The sequence below is a fragment of the Eublepharis macularius genome, chromosome 1, assembly GCF_028583425.1.
Source record: "Eublepharis macularius isolate TG4126 chromosome 1, MPM_Emac_v1.0, whole genome shotgun sequence".
Lineage (NCBI taxonomy): Eukaryota > Metazoa > Chordata > Lepidosauria > Squamata > Eublepharidae > Eublepharis > Eublepharis macularius.
The window spans coordinates 180,810,367-180,833,235 of NC_072790.1; the positions used below are offsets into that span (position 1 = coordinate 180,810,367).

Consider the following 22,869-nt stretch of genomic DNA (forward strand, 5'->3'; position numbering starts at 1 on the left):
ACTTCAATAACTTTCACCCAACTATCAACCTAAGCCTGGACCACTCTACACAACAGGTACACTTCCTGGACACCACTGTACAACTACATAATGGACGAATAAATACCACCTTATACCGGAAACCAACAGACCGATACTCATATCTACATGCCTCCAGCTACCACCCTAAACATACCACTCGGTCTATTGTCTACAGCCAAGCCTTACGTTACAACCGTATCTGCTCCAGTGCTCTCGACCGAGACTCACACTTAAGAGATTTACAACAAGCATTTTTGGGACTACAGTACCCACCAAATGAAGTGAAGAAACAAATCAATAGGGCCAGACTAGTACCCAGAAACAGTCTGCTCCAGGACAAACCTAAAGGAACTAACAACAGAACACCACTGGTTGTCACCTATAGCTCCCAGCTCAAACCCATCCAACGTATCATCAGTGAGCTACAACCCATCCTGGAAAATGATACCTCTCTCTCAGAGGCCCTGGGTGGAAGACCTTTCCTTGCTTACAGACAGCCCCCCAACCTTAAACGACTTCTCACTCACAATCATGAATCGGCCAGCAGAGTCACCCTGCAACAGACCTTGAGTCTCATTGAGACTCAAGGCGGATTACATAGTATGAGATTAGTATAGTCAATATCAAGGATACTTCAATAAATAATGCTGTAGGGTAAATAAATGCAAATTTACAAAGACATAACATTAGCAAAAATACAAAACAGAGTTGAGGAAATGCTGAAACAGAGCATAAACAATTCTAGGACTGACATTAGACAGCATAAAACAACGCAGTAGGATCACATTTAAATCAACAGGTAGTACATAGCAGCAGATACTTAAAGCAACAGATAGGATGTAAGGCAACATAGCGGTGAAGTCTATGGTCCCTATTTTGTTACTGAAGCTTCTCTTTGAGATCATCTCCCTACAATGCAGCCCTCCTATCTGCGTAAAAATGCCCTTTTGAATAATTCAGCTTTGTATCATTTGCAGAAAGCCAGGAGAGTGGGGACTCTCCTGACATCCTCAGGAAGGCCGTTCCATAGGGTGAGGGCTGCCAAAGAGAATGCACATGTATGGGCAGCTGTTGATTTTGTCCATCTGCAGGGTGGCACCTGCAGGAGACTCTGTTCAGATGAGCGAAGCTGCCGCGGAGAAACATAGAGAGGCAGTATACCTTGGTGCAAGTATACAGGACAAAGGCCATGAAGAGCTTTGTATGTGATAGCCCATACCTTAAGCTGAACACGGTAACTGATAGGTAGCCAATGGAGTGACTGCAGGATGGGGGTGATATTCGTGCTTCTGCTCATTCCTGATAACAGCTGAACCTCAGCGTTTTGCTAAGGTAGTATACTGTGACTGGAGTCTCCTAGTTAGTTTAGATGGGAGACCTATGTATAGTGCATTGCAATAGTCAAGTCTTCATGTTACCATAGCATGGATCCAGGTGGCCAGATTGGTGATGTCGAGGTAGGAATCCATCTTCAAGGCTAGTGTGAGGTTACAGAAAATGTTTTTTGTGGCTGCCTTAACCTGCTTTTTAGTAGTATAAAGATTAAAAGACAGGAACCTGTGATTGTCCTTCAAATTATATAATGTTTCCCTTTGAGTTTCACTCACAGATGTTGGCGCATTCTCTTCGTCAGGAAAAGTATGTGAAGTATGATTCCAAAAGAATTAAAACAAAATAATAGCTGTTAAAACTGGGGATGATGTCTGTGGTTTTTTCCCCCCTTATAGCATTGGTTTAAATAGCTTTCTGTTATCCATCTGCTGTTGCTGCAGACTATAAAGCTTTTCTTCATCTGCTAACAGAAAATTGGCAACCATTTCCATAAAAATTTCTCTGTGTGTATGCATGCACATGTACAATTTTTTGGAAAGTGTGTATCTTTCCCTTCCCTTCTCTTTCCATTTCCTTTTTTTGGTACTGTTTTGCCTTTGACAGCTTGAGCTTGTGAATGAAATTCCTCTTATTCCCTTTTATTTAAAGTGATGTTTACTGGAAGATGCACTTAATTTTTTTTCTTTTTCTTATGACACAATCATATTAAAGAGCAGAGCAAGGTTGCAGAGGGGAACTCCTCACACTTCATTGCCATGCTACTGGACTGTAACAGCATTTCCATAACTCCAGTATCAAGTCTTGTGGTGTTAGTGACTGTGCCTAATCATGAAGAGCCTGTAGCGATTTTATGTGGCCTTTTCCATTGCAGGTTGATTTTTCAGATTCACAGTTGCAGTGAATATCTGCCCAGAAACCAGTCTTATGGAATGGGTTGAGTTCATGCCCCTCTGTATGACAGAAATCATTCCTCTGCCCTTTTCTGGGCTGACTGCCCTGGCTATCATTACTGCCCACCCACCCCATCGTAACAGGAAAGAGCAGGCTGAAGGGCTGATCTGTATCTTTTGGTTGGAGTTCCTTGGTTGTGCCTTGTCATCTATTCTAAAAATTCCAGAGCTTCCCTATTTATGATGCTTTCCCTGTTTTGGTCATTCTGTGAGTTCCTTTGCTAAGCCTGTTGTTTGCCTTGAGCAGTTCTTCATGTTTTTCCTGCCTGTGCGCCCTGGTAACCTTAATCTTGGTCCTTCTGCAGTGCATTTCAGGTCCAGCAACCCCCTTTAGCTCCTGCCCAAATTGCAAACTTGATTTCTGAACTGTGTGTTGAATGGGGACAGTAATGGTGGTGAGAGTGAGAATTAAATGTTTGCAAGTCTAGTTCACAAGATAGGATCACATGCCATTGTCTTATGAATGGTGGCAGAATATCCCAGTTGATAAAAAATATAACTATATAAATCCATAGGTTTGGGTTGCCTATATATTAGGTAGATGTCTTGATTATAAGAGCAGCTCAGTTGAATCAAATGGTTGGTCTATCTAGTCTAGCATTCTGTTTGACACAGTGGCTGACCAGATGCCCCTGAAAGGCCTACAAGTAGCATCTGGAGGCCAGGACTGCTATAGCAGAGAGTTGTTTATCTAATGACAACTAATCATTCGATTTAGTTGTCATGATGAACCTATTGTCAATGCATCTGTCTAATCTTGATTGATTGATTTGATTTGATTTATAGCCCTCCCTCCCTGCGAACAGGCTCAGGGCGTGTTACAATAAAATGCTCAATAGTCATTAGAACATATAAATACAGTTAAAACCATCTAAGCTAGTGGCCATCACTGCATCCCGTGGCAGTGATTTTGCAAGTTAATTACTCATTAAATTAATATATTCTTCATTTTGTCTGAATCTACTGCTCAATTTCATTGGGTACCCCTGAATTCTAGTAGTATGGAAGAGAATGAAAAAGTTCCCTTTATCCACTTTCTCCATCTCATGTGCAGTTTTATAAACCTATATATAAACCTTTGGTCCTTCTTTCTCTAAAGTCCCAAACTACTTAACCTTTCTTTTTTGCAAAGGTTCTGCAACATTAATAATTCTGATTGTCATTTTCTGCACTTTCCCCAATTCTGTAATACTTTTAGGGGAGAGATGAAGCAACCTAAACTCTACACAGTTTTTAAAATGTGACAACACTGTTAAAATATTACCAGTTTTATCAACCCCTTTCCTAAAAAATCCCTAACATATAATTTGCCTCTTTCATCACTATTGTACACTGAATTGTCATTTTCAATTAATTATTCATTGTGACCTCACAATACCTTTCATGAGTCATAGTCCACCAGTGTACAATGAGTCTCCAACTTACAAAAGTCCAAGTTACAACCAGTCTGTCCTTACAAATGCTGCAGAGACCAGGAAGTGACTCACACGCTTCAGAACTGGCAGTGGGGGAGAGAGGGGAGGGGCAATGAAAAACCAAGGAGGATGACAGTGGAGCTTGGTGTGTGGGAGTGAAGGGAAGAGACATTCAGGAAGCAAGGATGGAGACTAAACAATGAATGGAGACAGACAAAGCCTTTATATGTTAAGAATACAAAATCATAAGTAGAACCAGCTAGATCAGACCTGTAGTCCCTCTAGTCCAGCATACTGTTTTACACAGCAGCCAACCAGTTGCCCTGGAGGGCCAGTAAATAGGCTTAAATAGTCTAACCTGGAAGTCAAACCACCATGTATTACATGTATCTCTATGTGTTCCAATTTCAAACACTTTACTTACAAATGAACTACTGGAATGCAGCTTATTCATAAGTTGGGTATTTTATATGTAAAATTGGGGGCTGGGGGTAGTTCTACTGTTTATCACGTTACATTTATGTATTGATCCTATTTATTCCTATATTTATCTTCTTCACCACCCTTTTCTTACTGTTTTGTCTTCACAGTCTCAGACTGTATATTGTAAGCTCTGTGGGGTAGGGACTTTGTACATTGGAAATACCATGCACATTGGTGGAACATTATTATTAGCAAAATGGCTTCTCAGTCACGGAAGCTGTTTAAAAATAAAACGCCTAGGGAATTAATTATTTTTATAAAACCTTGAGTCTCATATTGCCTTGCCTGCTGGCTAGGGAAAGATATCCAAATGTTTAAAGATCTTTTTATGTCAGCACCATAAATAATCAGCAGTAGCACAACAACTCTAAATTTTTTCTCCCAGTATTCCTCTCAGAACCTTTGAATATTCTGAAGTTCATACTTAAAGAGCCAAAGTTCTATCTTCGTATGTGCTAAAAATGTGTCTTTTGTAAAAAGTATTCTGTTTTGTTGACATGTCACATTTATAAAGCAAACCCCATAACTTTGGAATGGCCATGAGATGTGAGAGAACTTTATTAAGTAGAGTAGAAAGCACAGCTAAAGCAAGGATTCTTAATTACACTAATTCTCTCTAAATCCATCTTAATTTATAACTAAACTGTACTTCAAGCCTGCATGTAGTTTACCTTAGAGCTAAAGTATTTCAGGGCATTTAACATAAATGTTTCAGTTTCCTTAAGAGTTGAATGTTTTGTTTTCATCTTTCCATTTTGTGAGATTTCTTGTATCTTTTCATAGTTGTATAGAAGAGGTAACTGCCAAAAATTCACTTTTTTAATATGCCCATTTAAAGTACTAGCGACTTGCATCTGGTCACTTTAAAGTTCTGCAGCAGTATGACTAATATAATCCTAGTTAAGAGCTTATCTGTGATTTGAAGTTTTGCCATATAAGTAACTGTGCTTTATAAGAACATTATTAATTCATACGTAAATCATAAACGGAAACCTTGGGGCAACCAGTTCTTGTAAATTGAAGGCCTGAAGTGCATAAAGCAACATTAACTATACTAAAGGACATTAAAGGTTCATGAAATTTAGAGACCTAGTTATCAGTCCTAAGCAGGTCTACTCAGAATCCTGCTCAGGTTTACCGTTGTGAAGGCCTGGGAAAAAATATAGAAAATTTCAGAAAAAAAGGTCCCCCCATTTTTTTCAAGGACATTTTCCTGTTTTTCAGATAGAAATTTTAGGGTGCACTCAGAAATAAACTCCTATAAAATATTTCTCATATAAGATGTTTCTTAAAGCAAGGTTTTTCACACACAAATGTATAGCATGAAAGTAGCGTTGCCAGGTCCGCTTACCCTCTTTGGCAGGGGAGAGGAGTGGACTGGGTTCTTACTTTGCACTGGGCTGATTCTTTCGGGGTCCAAATTGGCTCTAAGCGAAATGTGGGACCATTACTGCAGTGAGCACAATGATGTCACTCCTGGAAGTGATGTCTTGCGCCCCCACTGGGAGCATGCCTGTTGCAGGCTTGATTGGGAGGAATTTTACCTCCCAGACCCGTTCCCCAGACCTTTCTCCCCCACTGCATCCCCCGCCTCCACCAGCGGACTGGCAACCCTACATGAAACTCGGGAATTTTGGGGAAGAGTTTGAATGAATGAGATTTTACCCATTTACTCAAATTTGGTAATATGAACATTTTTGTGTAAAGACAGTCTTCAGCATTAAATAATTTTATGTATACTGTACAGTAGACATATACTTAATTTTCAGTATTCGTGGTTTAAATGTAAATAATTTTGGCAACAATTAATATGCTATATGTATAATAGTAGAGTATTAAAGAGTTCAGTGTTTTCAGTTTTATAAAGTTTAATATCCAGATATGTTGATAGGTCCATCACAGGGGTATGCAGGAAAAAAAGAGTATTTTTCAGATTCAGGAATCAGGAAGGCCATAAATATTGGTATGGTATTCCTCTATGTTCACATTTTCCAATACCAGTTTGGTATTGAGTTCCAGTTTTTAATTTTAGGATTCCAAAATTAACCAAGTTCATTATTCCCTAGGGGGAACCTCTGCTAGGGAGAAGGGCTGGAGTAGCTTGAACAAGGTGCTCCCAGCTCCATTGTTTCATATGGGGGGAAAAAATTCAATCCTTTCTCCAGGACAAAGAAGCTTTAGCCAAACATACAAGAGTAACAACTGACCAAAAGATTCCCGATACTAAAAGACCCCCAAAAGCCCAACAGAACCAATGCCAAGCCAGAGAATTCCAGCTGAACGAACCTGTCAGCAGAAATAAGGCACAGACTAGAAGAGCCAAAAGCACCCACTGCAAAAAAATCTCACCCTGAAGCTGCAGTCAGGAGGCCAGATTTTTTGTAGGTTATGAAAGAACCGTTGTTATTGGACAGACAGTTTAGCTCCCCTTAACATGTGATGCCATTTGCCTGTGAGAACTACTTCCCTTCCCCCCTTCCTTTTTTTGTACATTAAACTTGCAGAAGGAAGAAAAGCAAGCTGCTGCAGCCTTTAAAATGCTGGCCCTAACAATTCCCAGATCTTCCTGAATATTTCCAGGAACAAATGGGATTGAAATACATGTATATCTGATTTTGATCTAGAAGATACCCAGAAAATACTGATAAGGTGTTTTGGGGGTATATTACTGGGCCGAAAATACCAGAGTGTACATCCCTAGTGGCAGTAACAAAGACAATAAAAAGGAGAATGCAGAGGTACGTGAGGAGAAGGAAAGCAGGGAATGGGGACAAGAGTCAGGAGCATGGGGGGAACAAGAGGTCAGCAGAGAAGAATTGGAGACAGAAGGGATGGGTTAAGTGGGAGAAAGAGATGGTTGGGGGATGTGGAGCCAGAGGGAAGGAAGGGAGTGGAAATAGAGCCGGAATAAGAAAGATGGGAACAGGAGTCAGCATGGGGTGTGTGTTGTATTTCTCCTCCCCCATGAATATTCATGGGTTCCATCTTATTGCAATTAATATCTAAACTTAGAGATGAAGCAGGAAGTTTCAACTATATCTTAGTTTGTTCCAGTTAGGATCGTAAGTGGGGAAAGAGTTAAAAATAGTAATAACATTGTAGTAAACAAAATAGTTTTTATTATTTGTACTTAGAAAATGTATTTCCTCCATAAAGCCAGCATTTTCCTGCTTTAAATAACAAGTAAGGTTAATCTACGCACCACAAACTATAAAAAGTATCTTTTGAAGCCTGTTTCTAATATCTCAGATTAACAAATTAAGAACTATCAGTAAATCTGAATATTGAGTTAATTTTACAATAACACGTATCTGTTCTGTAATATATCATCCCACACAGTTGTGTCTATCATAGTAGTTGTGGGCAAAATTAGCAACATCAATCATTAAAATGTCATTTGAGCTATAAACAACATATCCTTCAAAATGTTGTTATCCAGTTTCTTTCTCTAATTAGTATCAGTTTCTGAAAGACCAGTAGCTTTCATTTCTGAATGTTCATTCATCTTTATGGACATTGGAAAACCAAAACCAACCTTGCACAGGTTGAAACAAGTTTCTCTAACCTTTTGACAGTACGCTTATTACTTTATTTGGTATGGTTATTTCTAAATGTAGATCAATTTCTTTTACGTGCTGTAGAAGATAAATATAGGAATAATTATTGACCAATACTGTAGTTCGTTTTATGTAAGTATTAGAAATCAATTCATGCAAGGAAACAACTGTTGGAACATTTTAAAGCATTATATTTGAACAGTTTAATTCATCATTTTCTATTTAATCAGCATCTCAAAATTTTCTCATTTTTTTAATTTGAAAAATGGAAAACTGTTTCCTCCTATCCCCAGGTATTCAGATGAATTTAAGTCAAATATTATTTGTTCTTAATGCCATTTATATTCCACCATTCTTCCATTCAACTCAAGATGATAAGATTCCTATTCATTAATGAGATTCCAATGCATTAATGAGATTTAGAAGTGTTTAGCTTCCTCATATGCTTTTAGATATCCCCAAGAAACACATGGAGTTTTACATAATCCTGAATGAATGATTTTTTATTGTATATTTATAATATGTTTTCTATGATGCATCAAACATGTTGGTTTCTCAGTATATGTTGGGCTAACATAATATGTTCTCTTTTATATTTCAAAGTATTTTTTCCTTTTGAAAATAGGCAGGAGGCTATGAAATAAAATTAAATGTTATGAGGTCACCAAGTTTATCTTCAATGTATTGCGATACAAAAATGTTGATTAAAAACAATTTGGCAAAGAAAAGAAAGGAAAATCAGAGCAATCCCTGGTTCTAAAAGTTGTACTAATTTTTGGTAACTTCTCTCTTTTCTAGTTAGCTTGTATAGCACAATCAACAGATAACAGGACACATTAATAAAGTGTCTTATATTTGTTTCTGATATGGTAAATTCTGTTCTGTTCAGATGGTAACATACATCATAGTTATTTAGGCTTACCACCCCACCTGCTGCCCCCTGGCCTCACTTACCTGGCCAGTAGGGGGGAAAGTACAGGGGAAGAGAAGCATGTGCACATGTTCCCTCATTGTGCTGGAAAATGACATCATTTTCCAGCACGACGGAGAAGCCACAGGGCGCTCTTCAGTAAAAATCACCTCCAAACAGGGCTGGGCTTCAGCATACCCTGTAGCTCCTCTGTTTCCCAGTGCTACAGGAAAGTAAAGGAGGCACCCTGCCAGCCCCCTGCACTTCTGCTTTGGTCAGTGGTGCCCCTGGCAACCCTGTTTACTTCTTTGCAGTTATGCGGCTTCGTGTAGCTCTCATTGGCACTGTGAATGAAGAGGTATCTATAGCAGCAATCCACAAAATGGTTTTCCTTGTACTTTCCTTGACCCCTCCCCTTCCGTGGCATGGCAACATTCTAAGTGAATAAATAAATGTTTAATTTCTTTCAGGTTTTATTAGGACTCTGCACTCCCCCCCTTTAGAGGCCTTCTGAGCATATGTAAAATGTTTTTCCTACTCTGCTGTAATTCAGAATTCTCAGATATCTAGTAAAAGTTGTAGGTGGGTAACAGCAACAGTTCATTTAAAAACATGACAAACTGTAGCCAGTCCTGAACAAAAGGGTTGCTTTGCTGCCTCAGTTGTAGTTCCAATAGCCTGGGGTGTGAGGGTGGGATGGGGAGATGAAGCTAAAGGAGACAAGTACTTATTCCAAATAACAAACCAGTTCTTACTTTTGATCTTCAGGCAGGAAGATCAAAAGTCTCATTTTTTTTTAAAAGGAGACTTCAGGTAAGAAATTACCTTGCAAGCTGATTTAGCCTTGTATAGATGTTTTAAAGGGAAAGACTTATCTTCTGAAAATCTGAGGCCATGTGTCAGAATCATCTCACGGGGGGGGGGGGGCAGTTTGCACTTGCATTAGGTGAGAGGAAGACTGGTTATTTTCAGTGGCTGTTTATGTGATAGTTCCAGTTTTTTACTGAATATTACCACAAACCATTAATAATGTACTATATGGATGCTTCATAGAATGTTAGAGACATCTTAGATTCCTCTGTAGATATTCAGTTCTTGATACAAAACAAATTTATATAACCTGTGTTAGTTTAAAATAGGTATCATGTTATGCTGTACGTACTGTAGTAATTGTTCTAAAATCTGAATCATATACTCGCTTTAATTACTATTTCCCTTTGTTTTAGCCAAGCCTTTTACTTCTAAAGTGAAACAGATGCGATTGCATAAAGAAGACTTTGAAATCTTGAAGGTGATTGGCCGAGGAGCCTTTGGGGAGGTAAGGGTTTCTTGGATCTAAATGTGCCAGCAGTATTCTCTAGTAAAATGTTAACATAACCGTGGAAACATAGTATTTATTTTATATATTTATGTCATTTATAGTCCACCTTTCCCACTGAGACTCAAGGAGAACATAGTGTGAGATTAGTACAATCAGTATCAAGGACATTTCCATACAGTGTCAATGACATTTCCATAAACAATGCCATAGGGTAAATAAATGCAAGTTTACAAAGACATAGAATTAGCAAGGATCCAATATAGAGGTGAAGAAATGCTGAAATAGAACATAATCAGCTCTAGAACTGACATTAGACAACATGAAGCACAGGTAGTAAGTATATAGGAGTACATATTTAAAGCAACCTATCTTTCTAGACTATCTAGCCCTCCTGTCTGAGTAAAAAGCCCTTTTGAATAATTCGGTTTGTATCTGTCATGCCTCAGGTAGGGTGAGCCACCTTACGCTGCCACCACTCTGGGATTTAGGATCCCTTCGGAAGGCCCAGAGTACCCTCCCAATCTTTCTGATCTCCGTAGCTTGGCCAGTAAACAGGCGTGAGGACCCAGCAGAGTAACAACTAACAAAAGGATTTATTTACAAGGAGGTCAGTTAATATCAAACAAGCAAACAAGGTGCATTAGCAACAATAGATGGGTGAAAGTAAAATAAAAATAAGGCCCTAGCGCAACTGAACTCACTGTCCCTCTGTCTACCAGGCCTGCCTTCTCACCCTACCTAGATGAGGGATTGTCCCTCTAGCAGAAACCTCCTCTGTCCTGCTCCCTGGGACAAAGAACACAGGCTTTTTTCCTCCCAGACTTATATAGCACCATCCCCCTGTGTTCTGATTGGCCAAGAAGGGCACCAAAACGGGCCAGGAGCTCCTGGGAATCATAAGCAGGCCTACTCCCACTGCTAACAGGCTTCTGAGGCCTTGCTAGGCCTTCCTGGCACAGCCAGATCATGACACACACACCCCAACCAAATCATGGGGTCCAGCCATCTGGATCCCCATTGATGCAGTCTGCAACCAGGGATCTGGTCTGTGCTCTGCCAGCTTTGGGGTAAGATGGCAAGCAATAACTTCCTGAGAATGATAGGGCTTTAAGGAGTTAACATGATAAACCCGGCGAGGAAGGTCTGTGTCTGGTGACTGGACTACATATTTCACCTCCCCCATGTGTTCCTTGATCTGGCAAGGCTCCTCCCAGGAAGAGTCCATTTTATTGCTCTTTATAGGCTTCAGCACCATAACTGAGTCACCAGCTTGGTAAACCCACTCCCTGGCCTTTTTATCACATCAGGTTTTCTGTTTACCTTGGGTTTCGTGCGGCTGATTATGGACTAGCGCTAAAGTTTCCTTTAGGTAGTTCTGAAGCTTGTTCACAAAGTCCAAAATATTAGTCTCTGGGGAAGGTAGGGAACCCTACCAGTAGTGTTTCACCAATTCCAAAGGTCCACGGACTTCCCTTTCATAGACCAGTTCAAATGGGGAGAATCCCAAGCTGGAGTATGGAACTGCCCGGTAGGCAAAAAGGAGCTGAGGCAAAGCCAAGTCCCAATTATTGGAATGGGCGGTTATAATGTTCTTAATCATCTCCCGGAGGGTCCCATTGAACCTTTCCACCAACCCATTTGATTGGTGATGATAGGGGAGAGTCACCAAGTGCTGAACCCCATGGCTGTGCCACAGCTTCTCCATCACCCCCAAAAGAAAATTGGTCCTAGCATCTGTGAGAACCTCTAGGGGCAACCCACACTTGCAAATATATCTGCCAAGGCTTGGCAAATAGCATTGGCATCAATACGGCTAAGAGCCACAGCTTCTGGCTAGCGAGTTGCAAAGTCTACAATAGTCAATATATATTGTTTCCCCCACGGGGTTTTATTTGGCAAGGGCCCCACCACATCAACAGCCACTCTCTGAAAAGGGGTGCCAATCACATGTAGAGGCTGAAGTGGGGCTTTACCTTTATCCACGGCTCTCCCCACAGTCTGGCATACCTCGCAGGACAGGAAAAACCTGGAAATGTCCTTGCCCATCCCCTCCCAATAAAACTGCTGTCTTAGCTGGTCTTTGGTTCTTTTTACTCCCGAATGGCTGCCGGGGTGATCATGGGCGAGGCTAATAAGTCGGAGGTGATGTTGGACTGGTACCACCAACTGATGATGTGGCTTCCAACCACTCTGGTCACCTGGTCGAAGGGACTCATGGTACAGCAAGCCTCTGTCCATCACAAACCGGGATCAAGTGACTGCACTGAGGGGAAGATCCTTCCTTGCCTGTTCACGGGCTTCCTCAAGACTTGTGTCTTCCTCTTGCTCCTTCTGGAAAGCAGCCAAGGTCACTGGAGGAGAGTCTACCTCTTTAGGGGTTGCCACAACGTCTGGAGGAGTCACTGGTGCAGATTCAGTTGGTTGCAGCTTCTTAGTCTGGCTGCGGGTTAACACCCCTACGTAGTTTCCGGCACATCTGCCAAGTTCCTCTGGAACGTCTGTAAAGTCTTTCAGAAACCGCGTGTACACATCTCCCTCTTGGTTGGCCTCAAGTTCTGCCGACTGTAGTTCGTGTTCTTTTGGTTACTGGAACACATGCTCTGCTTAGTCTTTTCCCACAAACGTGGCCACTGGGGTATAATTGTGCACAGCAATTTTCCATAGTCCATTCCAACCTTTATTGGTAATCGGTACCTGGGCGATGGGCAGTACAATACTTTCTGCTTCATGCAGGCGCCTTACCCTCCTTTCTTCTCCCGGGAGGAGATACTTGGGATAGATAAGAGAGCGATGCACAGTAGTCAGGAGAGAAGCAGTATCTCACCAAGCAGCAACTTCACAGCCATCCACCATGACCACCTTCCAGTGGTGCTGGGGAATATACTCTGGATCAAATGCAGGCAAAGTAGTCTGAGGCCTCTCTGGCATCATGTGGTGTATGTCAGTCCCGGCCTTGGGGCACTTATTCTGAAAGTGGCCCAACTGGTTGCACGTAAAGCATCATGGCACCTTCTTCTCCACCGTGGGCGACTTCCCACCAGCACTTGAGAAAACAGGTTGCTGTTGCTGGGACAGCTGTCATTTTTCTTCTGGCTGCTTTCTGGACCAGGGTGGGGACTTAGGAGACTCCCTCTTATGCCAGTCCCGATGAATGCTGTACCTCTGTCTTCCATAGGATTCTGCCAGTCGCTCTGCCCACTGGCCTGCTTCTTGAAGGGTAGAAGGACTCTTGTCCACAAGCGGGCACCAAATGTGCTCAGGAAGAAGATTCAGGAACTGGTCAATGCACATCAGGGCCTTGACATCAGCCAGCGTCTTGGCTTCTGCAACTTCTACCTACAAGTCATAGGCTTTTCCCAGTCGTATATTAACTGTGGGTAGGACTCTTTACCTTCAAGCCTGATCTCTCTGAAGCGCTTTCGGGCCCCTTCCTTGGTGAATCCCACTCTCTCTCTCACTTTTTGCTTGAACAGCTTGTAATCTGTTCTCTCTTCGCCTTCCATCTGACCGGACACTGAAGCCAGGACACCACTCAAGTGCGGTCTCAGCTTTGCCATGTACTGCTCTGGGGGGACCTTGTAGTCAATGCAGACTTGTTCAAAATTCTGCAGGAAGGCCTCAATGTCCTCTCCTTCCTTGTACAAGGGGTACTTCCGATGGTCCTCTTTCACCATGGCATCTGGAGGAGGCGACCCCTTTGCGAGCGTAGCCATCTCAAGCTCATGCCTCATTCTCTCTTTTTCATTCTCAAGCTTCATTTTCTTTAGCTCAAGGTCTGCCTGCTTAAGTTGCAGCTGGAGACGCAAGACCTCTTCACTCAGGGAATCCATTGTTCTGGCTGTCTCATCCTTCTCAGATATGGCCCCAGCAGCCCTTGCTTGGGTCTTGCTTCTAGGAACAGGCGCGTCCTCTGATTTTGTCTTCCCAGTTCAGAGGAGCATGTACTACCTATTCTAGCTTCACTATCCGGTTGACCCGACAGCTAAAACATAAATAAAACCCTCTTTCACCACACCTTTACCAGACCTTTACTTGGTCTTGCAAGCACCTTCAGCAAATACGGCTTCCTTAAGCCAAAAGCAAAAAAAAGGTTTGTTTGTTTTTGCCAAAGCCAAATGTCACTCTGCCTTACCAGGGTCCAAAATTAGTCCATCCCACCTCTGCCACCATGTCATGCCTCAGGTAGGGTGAGCCACCTTACCCTGCCATCACTCTGGGATTTAGGGTCCCTTGGGAAGGCCCAGAGTACCCTCCCAACCCTTCTGACCTCCGTAGCTTGGCCAATAAACAGGCGTGAGGACCCAGCAGAGTAACAGCAAACAAAAGGATTTATTTACAAGGAGGTCACTTAATATCAAACAAACAAGCAAACAAGGTGTTTTAGCAACAATAGATGGGTGAAAGTAAAATAAACAAAAGGCCCTAGCGCGACTGAACTCACTGTCCCTCTGTCTGCCAGGCCTGCCTTCTCACCCTACCTGGATGAGGGCCTCTCCCCCTAGCAGAAACCTCCTCTGGCCTGCTCCCTGGGACAAAGAACACAGGCTTTTTTCCTCCCAGACTTATATAGCACTATCCCCCTGTGTTCTGATTGGCCATAAAGGGCACCAAAACGGCCCAGTGGCTCCTGGGAATCGTAAGCAGGCCTACTCCTACTGCTAACAGGCTTCTGAGGCCTCGCTAGGCCTTCCTGGCACAGCCAGATCATGACAGTATCGTTTGTGGAAAGCCAGGAGAATGGAAGCTCTCCTAACCTCCTCATGCAGGCCATTCTACTGGGTCGGGGCCACTACAGAGAAAGCCCGTGTATGGGGTGCTGTTGATTTTGCTCATGTGCAGGGTGGAACTCGCAGGAGACGCTGTTCAGATAAGCCATGTTGCTGTGGAGGAACATAGGGAGTGAGGCGATCCTGTAGGTATGCTAGATGAAGGCCATGAAGAGCTTTGCATGTGATGACCAGTACCTTGAACTGAGCATGGTAACTGATAGGTAGCCAGTGAAGTGACTGAAGAATGGGGGTGATGTTCATGCTTCTGCTTGCTCCTGATAACAGTCAGCCTGCAACATTGTGCACCAGTTGGAACCTCATAATTAATTAGATGGGAGACTTATATATAGTGCATTACAATAGTCAAGTTTTGATGTTACCATAGCATGGATCCAGGTGGCCAGATCAGCTGTGTTGAGGTAAGAAGCCATCTTCCAGGCTAAAGTGAGGTTGTAGTGGCTGCCTTAACTTGTTTTTCTAGTAGTTGCACTGGATCCAGTATAGCCCCTAGGCTTTTAACCGAGTCTGCAAGGGTCAGATGAACTCCATCGAAAGTGGAGAGTACAATGACCTTCAAGACCTCTGCCTTCCCAATCAGCATCACTTCAGTCTTGTCTGGGTTTAATTTCAGTTTATTATTTTTCAGCTATTTTATTACAGCTGATAGGCAGCAATCTAAGATTTCTGTTGTATCCTGTGAGGACCTGGATAGCGAGATTTAGAGTCGGCTGTCATCTGCATGTTGATGACGTCCAACTCCATAGCTGTGAATAAGCTCTCCTAAAGGTTTTACGTAGAGGTTGAATAAAATGGGAGACAAGATTGCAAAATAGTTCCCATTCTGGAGACAACTGATGTTCAACGGCAACCCTTTGAGTTTGTTCCATGAGAAACAATTGAAACCAGTCCAGAGCACATCCTTTGATGCCCACTTCTGTTTCTAAATGGCTCAACAGGATGGCATGGTCTGCTGTGTCAAAGGCTGCAGACAGATCCAGGAGAAGCAATAAGGATGCATGGCCTTTGTCTATATTCAGACGGAGATCATCCACTAACACTACTAGTGCTGTCTCTGCCCCATGCCCTGATCTGAATCCAGACTGGAAAGAGTCTAGAGCACTCGAGTTATCCAAGAAGATCTGGAGTTGGTCAGCTACTCCTCTCTCAATCACTTTGCCCAAAATGGGCAGATTAGAGACTGAACAATAATTGGCTATATCATGTTTGTCTAGGGATGGATTTTTAATTAGCAGATGGATAACAACCTGTTTGATTGGCCAGGGGAAGGTGCCCTGAATTAACAATCGATTTACAATAGACCTCAGTGGTTCACTTATGTGATCTTTACTTCATTTTAACAGACAAGATGGGGAAGGATTGAGTACATGAATGTCAGGATCCTGTTGTGTCATTCTAATTTGTTCAAAGCAATCCAAATGCAAGCTAGATGCTGTCTTAAGCATTTCTTCCATCTTGTTTGCATTGCAGCTAGCATCTAGATGAGAGTGGATTCATGCTATTTTATCATAGAGGATCTGGAGATATTTGGATGTAGAAGCCATTGTATGGAGCTGCTGGGTACAACATTTACCTTTAATTTATGCAGTTCCTATTCAGTCAATGGTTAGCATTCTTTGCTAACCAGGGCACTGTGGTGTAGTATTTATTAATGGCATTGTATTGCCTTTTGTTTTAAATGGCTTATGAGCTGGAAATTATCTGTTTCTCTAGAAAACCAGTTCTTTCAAGAGTTAGTTGTATTCAGCCACAGTGCTGTATGTTGCATTACCTGTAAAGTTCTTCCCTAAAGTTGCCCTTTGACTTTGTATACATTTAAAACTAGTAGCTTTAGGCTTTGAGTTTGGGTTTAGTTGGCATAACTAGTTGAGACCTAGTGCTCTATTTTCCTTGTTTGCCTGATTTTAACAGAGCTTTTCATTTGACTACAGGTATTCAGTTTTGTTTGTATTCTGTTAATTGAATACTCTGTGAAGTTCCTTACATCAGTGGTTTCCAACCTTTTGGATATGGTGATCCACAAGTCTAAACTTACTTGGTACAGTGACCCATCGAGGGTCAGCCTGAGGTTTTCTGGTGCCAAGGTTTTCTTTGTGCCCATCTAGTCCAGCATTCCATTATCTACAATACCCAACCATATGTTTTTGAGAAACTAACAGATATCACATTCTACTATGAACTCCAGGCTAATGGCTTTCTGGAGTACATATCCTTTACATATGAGGGCTACACTACAGACTTTGACCAGCCTTTTCATCTCCATTATTCCTCTAATCCCCTTAAAATTCTAAGAAACTCACTCTAGTAACCATCAAGACACATTTTACGTGGTTCTTTATCAATCAACGTGCATCTGCATTGAAGGGGAAAAAAACATAAAGACACTGTTTCCAGGGTCAGGTCTTGGTTTCCAAAACACAGGTCAAAGCCTCAACCCAGATTAAGCACCAAAGTTGGTTCTTACAGGAGCCATGTCACACATTATGATTTTCCTACAGAAATATTATTCTACATAGGAAAATGTGTACTCCTGTAAAGTTCTAGTTGCCAGATGGCCTTCCCCTCTCATTATTGTTACAAAGGACAGGAGAAGCAAGAATGTGAGAAGTTGGCATGGAGGAAGAGGAGTGAAAGAGAGCGATGCAAAGAACAGGGGCAGCCATTAGAGACGGCTGGCCTGCAACCCACTTTCAGAGGTTTCATGACCCTCTTTCACCCTAGCAACTGGGAGCCTAGGCAGATGACACATTAAAAACTATATAAAGAACAATATAAAACACAACAGCATCAAACTATTAAAACTGCCAGGAAAACCTTATAAATAATTTCCACAGAAGTCCCATTCCCCTAACATCCAAGAGACTGCAGAAATCATCAAGAGACTCCAAAGGCTCTCTTTAAAGTTTTGTGTTACAGTCCTTAAAAAATTACAAAACACGTGGAGCCTTCCTTATTTCTTCTGGATATATTGCCTGGCAACACACTCCTCTCCTCTGCTTCTTTCCCCACTACGCTGCTAGTGGCAGTTAAACCAAGCAGCCTCAGGATGTGACAGAAAGCAGTAGATGAAGTCCTGGTGGGGCTGGCCCCTCAACTTTATCTGGCCAGAAAAAACCATTGAGCACAGACCTGCGTCTGGAGGTTACTGGGCTGGGCTACTGGCCTACTGGGGCTGCTGGGTCCCATTTAAATGCAAAAAGCTCAAGGTTGTTCTTCCTGTGCAGGTGTTGGTGGTAGCGATGTGCAAAAAAAATCCAGCTGATTCAGTTTGGTAAAGCCGAGGGGAAATTTGGCACTCCTCGAGTGTTGGATTCATTTTCCAGTTCGGTTGGGAACTGGGGAAAAATTTGTAACTCCTCGAATGTTGAATTCATTTCCCAGTTCGGCTTGGCTATCTAAAGCAAATTAGGTAACATTTGTCCATTGTTTCCAATGGGAAACGTGATTTGGGGCTTTCTGGGGGCCTGGGGGGAGGTCATTTTAAGGCTGAATTTTATCAAATTTCCAGGGGACCTACTCCTACCTGTCCTCTAGCTATTCCCCAAGTTTCATGAAGTTTGGACTTCAGGGGCTATTTTATGGCCCCCTGAAGAAGGTGCCTCCAGGCACCTCCAATCTCCATTATTCCATATGGAAAAATGAGGGGGGCTGTCTAGGAGGCAGGAGTTGGCATTTTGTATGCACAATCCACCAAATTTGGAGGGAACCCACTCCTACCTGTCCTCTGAATACCTCCACAAAGTTTTATGAAGATTGGACTTCTGAAAGAAGGTACCCTCAGCCACTCCATTTTCTTTTAAACTCCTTGTAGCACTTTTAAAAAGGCACTCACCTTCTTAAGAATCCTATTGGCCTGGAAAAGGAGAGCTGCTGCAAGGATTGGCTCACACTCCTCGCTCCTTTCTTTATTCACGCTCTACTTTCCCCCTTCTGCCTCTCTCAAACTTTCTCCTCCCCCCTACCATCAGGTAAAAAAAAGGCACGAACTTCACAAAACAATGTTTCTTGCTGTTTCTTAGCAAAGGAACTGCAAGAACCAGCTCGCTGCTGCACCTCCCGAAGTTTACCAGATTTTACTGAATAAATCCAGTAAACTTGAGTTCGGTATTGCCGAATCAATTCAGCAATACTGGATTGAATGCGGCAATACCAGATTTTATCAAATTTGGAAAAATCTGGGTTGTTTTTTTTTTGCCGAATTCTGAACTCAAATTGCACATCCCTAGTTGCTGGTCCTCTACAATGTTGGCAGCCATGCTCCAATTGATTTAAATGGTCAGTTTGCCTCAGTTTGTATAACATATAGCCAGGGCTGGTGCGTCAAGTCGGTCCCCTCCGACCTCCTCCAACCTGAAAGCGGGCCACGTCCCTGCTCGCCTCTCCGCCCTTTTGCTTCAGCCACCCACCTTGGCTCAGCCCCTGGTGAGCCGGGCGTCCTGGCAGTGCGGAAGCAAGCGGAGAGGTGAGCGGGAAAGCAGGCTACGTCCCCTCTTGCCTTGCCACTGCACCCGCCTCTGCTTGGCCTTGGGCGAGCCGGGCACCCTGGTGGCGTGGCAGTGAGCAGGGAGGCGAGCGGGGAAGTGGGCCGCATCCCTGCTTGCCTCTCCGCCCCTTCGCCACTGCCACCCGCCTCAGGAGAGCGGGATGCTCCTTCGAGATGATGTCACAAGTGCGCCCAAAGGGCAGGTATCTCACCTCAGGCGCCAGAAATCCTGGCACCGGCCCTGCATATAGCATAATTTCTAATGTTGCATCGCTTGAGGAGACAATGAATCAATAAAGTTCTCTAAAGAAGTTTCCAAGACAAAATGAAAATCTCAGAAATGTCATGTGAGATGCAAAAGAAACCTAAACAGAAGGAAGAGATAGTGGCTTGTGCCTTCCCTTGGCAAAGTTTTTTGTTGGAGTAAGGAGCTACAGTGTAATAAGATCAGGCCTCCAGTCTGCAGAATTGAGCATATTATAAGGAAAATCCCTGGGATAAACCACAAAATGCTCTTGAATTTAGAGTGAGGAGTTGGATGTTGCTATTCTCTCTCTCTGGCTCTTTACTCAAAGACAAAGATTGTTTGCAAGTCTTCAAATGCACATAAGTGCCTCCTTGGAAATTCAAATAGGTACAAAATATCTAATCCCTTAACATTCCTACCACCTGTAGTGTGTTTCCATTTAAACCTTTATTCATCCAAGAAACAGTAGGAATTTGTTAGCAACCCCCCCCCCTTAATTGCCATTAAAATGTTTGAGGAAGGAAAGGCAAATGTGTTGACGTGAAAGTACTTGAGAGACCTATCTTTGTGAGAGGCAGAAATAGCTTGACAGCAAGCCAGACACCATTACTGTTTGTGGGAAATATGGAAAACAGTTGGAAGAAGGATTTTGGCATTCCCTACCCCCCTTTAAACTAAAACCAAAATGTTTATATCAGCACATACCAAGCATTTTTAGCAGGCTGCTCATGGAGGAAAAACACACTTTCAAAAACATTAACTGTTCAGTTTTAATAAATTGCAGAGACTAGACTTTTAGTATTAAAAAAGAGCATGATCATCACTTTAGAATATTTTATTTCTTTAACAGTTGATGGTTAGGGAATTTTTAAAGCTTGTGTGTTCATGTGCTGGATCAAAAAAGTATGTTTAAACACAGACATTTACTGTACTACACATGAACGGGTGGGTTTGATCATGGCAACAGGCCTTACTGCTTTCCTCTCCATATGTTGATCAGAATATGTGTGCAGTTGCCTGTATGTGCAGAAAAGACTTGTGTGAGCAATGCACTGGGAAAAAATGAACTGTGTAGATAACGTTACTCTTATGTTTAAACAACTTTGCTCACATTATGGCACATGGAAGTGGTGTTGTCAGAGGCACGTTAATGTTCTTTTCTTCGAACCCTAATCAGTACATTCATTTGTAGAGAGAAATATCTGATGGGGCTGCTGTCTTCGCAGTTTCATATACTAATGTATAAAAGAATAATCTACAGATAAAATAAAAGAGTCTTCACCTCCTACAGACAAACCGAGTTAGAATAGGGGAGCATTTCTGTTCCTATGCTGTTGACCTTGTGATTGCAATGTGACCATTCTATGTTGTCCAGAAGCTTGTTCAACCATGCTAAACTTTCAGTGCAATCCTAAACAGAATTACTCCAGTCTAAGACCATTGATTTCAAAGGTCTTAGATTGGAATAATTCTGTTTAGGATTGAACTGTTTGTAATCCAGAAACTGTTGAGTGGGATGCATGCCATGTTGCGTTCCATGGTGGATCAAGGTCTCCAGAATTCCAACTTTTCTCCTTTATGCATATAATACTATGGACAGTTCTGAGATTTGGAGTGCTATCATGTAGAGTTTTGTTTTCCCTTATCATTTCGTCCCAGAACTGAAATCTAGATTCTTCAGCTATAAAAAAAGGGAAAATTTTCATAGGAAACACAAATCATACCTTGGTCTAGTTTGAAGTAGTTCTTGTGTTAGTGGTGATAGTTTTAAAATTAAATATATTGAAATAAAAATTTTGTCATTAGAGAAAAGTGTGGAAAAGATACCCTTTTAACTACAGTATGCTTAACATCTTTTTCAATATTACCAGGATAGATAAATACTGATTTTTAAAACCACCTAAAATTGTTGTTCTTAGATTTTTTCAAGTGTCACTGCAGTTCAAGACCCTGCATCAAATACACTGAATTAAAGGTTCTTGTGGAGGAACTCTGCCAAGAAGGGGAGATATGGAGAACAGCAGAGTTTCCCAGCCTGCTCTTGATTCATGAGTCACATATGGTCAACAACATGTATGACTCTTCAGTGAAAGGTTGCAGCAGGACTAGAACCCTGTTACAGCCTTCACATGAACATATGCAGTGCTGTGCTTGGGTCCATGAAAGAGGTCCTCCTCTTTTGAAGTGTCTGGATCAGAGGAATAACTGGACTCAGGGTCTCCGTGTCAGATGAGACTGTGACAATGAAGTCTGTAAAAGGCCTAAAAACCTTCACTGTCTGAGAGATGATCAGCCAGTCCTCTTGGTTGAATTGACTTTCCCCTCTCCAAGTGTGGACCTCTGAGAGCCACATCATGAGGGGGGGGGGGGTCTGCTGCTCCATCAAATGTTTGAGCATGGCATGGATGGAGTGCTAATGTCTCTGATCAGGTGATGTTCCAGTATGCTTGCCAGGACCTGCTTCTGGTGCAATTGGTTAGTAAATTTCACCCTGCATGGGAAGTGACCTGCAATGCACTGACATCTCATGATGAGACACTGGAGCTCAAGAGTCCCAGCATCCAGTCTGGGTTCCTCACAAGAATCCAGACCCACATAGGAAATTCACTTGAGGCTTACTTTTGCTGCTGCCCAGATGTTTTTGTTGCCATCAATCACCATGTACCCCACAGTGATGTCCCTGCCTACCCACCTCACAAATTGCCTTTCATTTGCGGTGATGTTGTCTGCTGTGTGCACCTTGTCGAGAACCTTGGTGTGCAGCAAGACCTGGTGGTAGCTGGCCTGGCAGCCCTCACTCTACTTGACACTTCTTATTCTACCACCCCCTCCCACAAGGTCATTGGATTGTCAGTAGTGCACAGTCAGCGAAAGGTATGCATGGTGTGACAGGTCCAGATGTCTGATGTCCCTGTAAAGGCAGCCCTGTAAACGGATAGCACCATGGTCCTGCTCAGTATGGTGAGAAAAGGGGGTGCGCACCAAGGAGAGGCATTTTGGAGCATCCTGTGGAAGCCAACTTCCTTAACTATAGAAAAGGGATGTCTATCTAGAGTACCATCTCACCGATGAAGCAAGTTACTCTCTTCCTTGCCTCTTGGCATACTAGTGCCATCCCACCAAACATCTGTCACTAAACATCTGTCATAGATGCTTGGAATCGCTTCTGTACAGGAGACTGGAGTGGGGGAAAGCACCAGAGGTGGTTGAGGGAAGACCTCCCCCTTGGCTTACTGGGCTGTGTCCGTTTGCAAGGTAGCAAGTTCCTGTTCAGATGAACAAAGTTGCTGTGGTGGGTCATAAGGAGAGAGGTTGTCCCACAGATATGAGGAACCAAGTCTGTATAGCATATGTGATAGCCAA

General features: G+C 42.6%; 1 protein-coding gene across 2 annotated transcripts in view; it reads left to right on the forward strand.

Annotated features, from left to right (window-relative positions):
* Positions 1 to 22,869, forward strand: part of CDC42BPA (CDC42 binding protein kinase alpha) — a 326,855-nt gene that overhangs the window by 39,831 nt on the left and 264,155 nt on the right. For both annotated transcript variants that reach the window (XM_054979352.1, XM_054979361.1), the window contains exon 2: positions 9,895 to 9,986. In XM_054979352.1, coding sequence (XP_054835327.1) covers positions 9,895 to 9,986 — 92 coding nt within the window. The remainder of the gene's footprint in view (positions 1 to 9,894; positions 9,987 to 22,869) is intronic.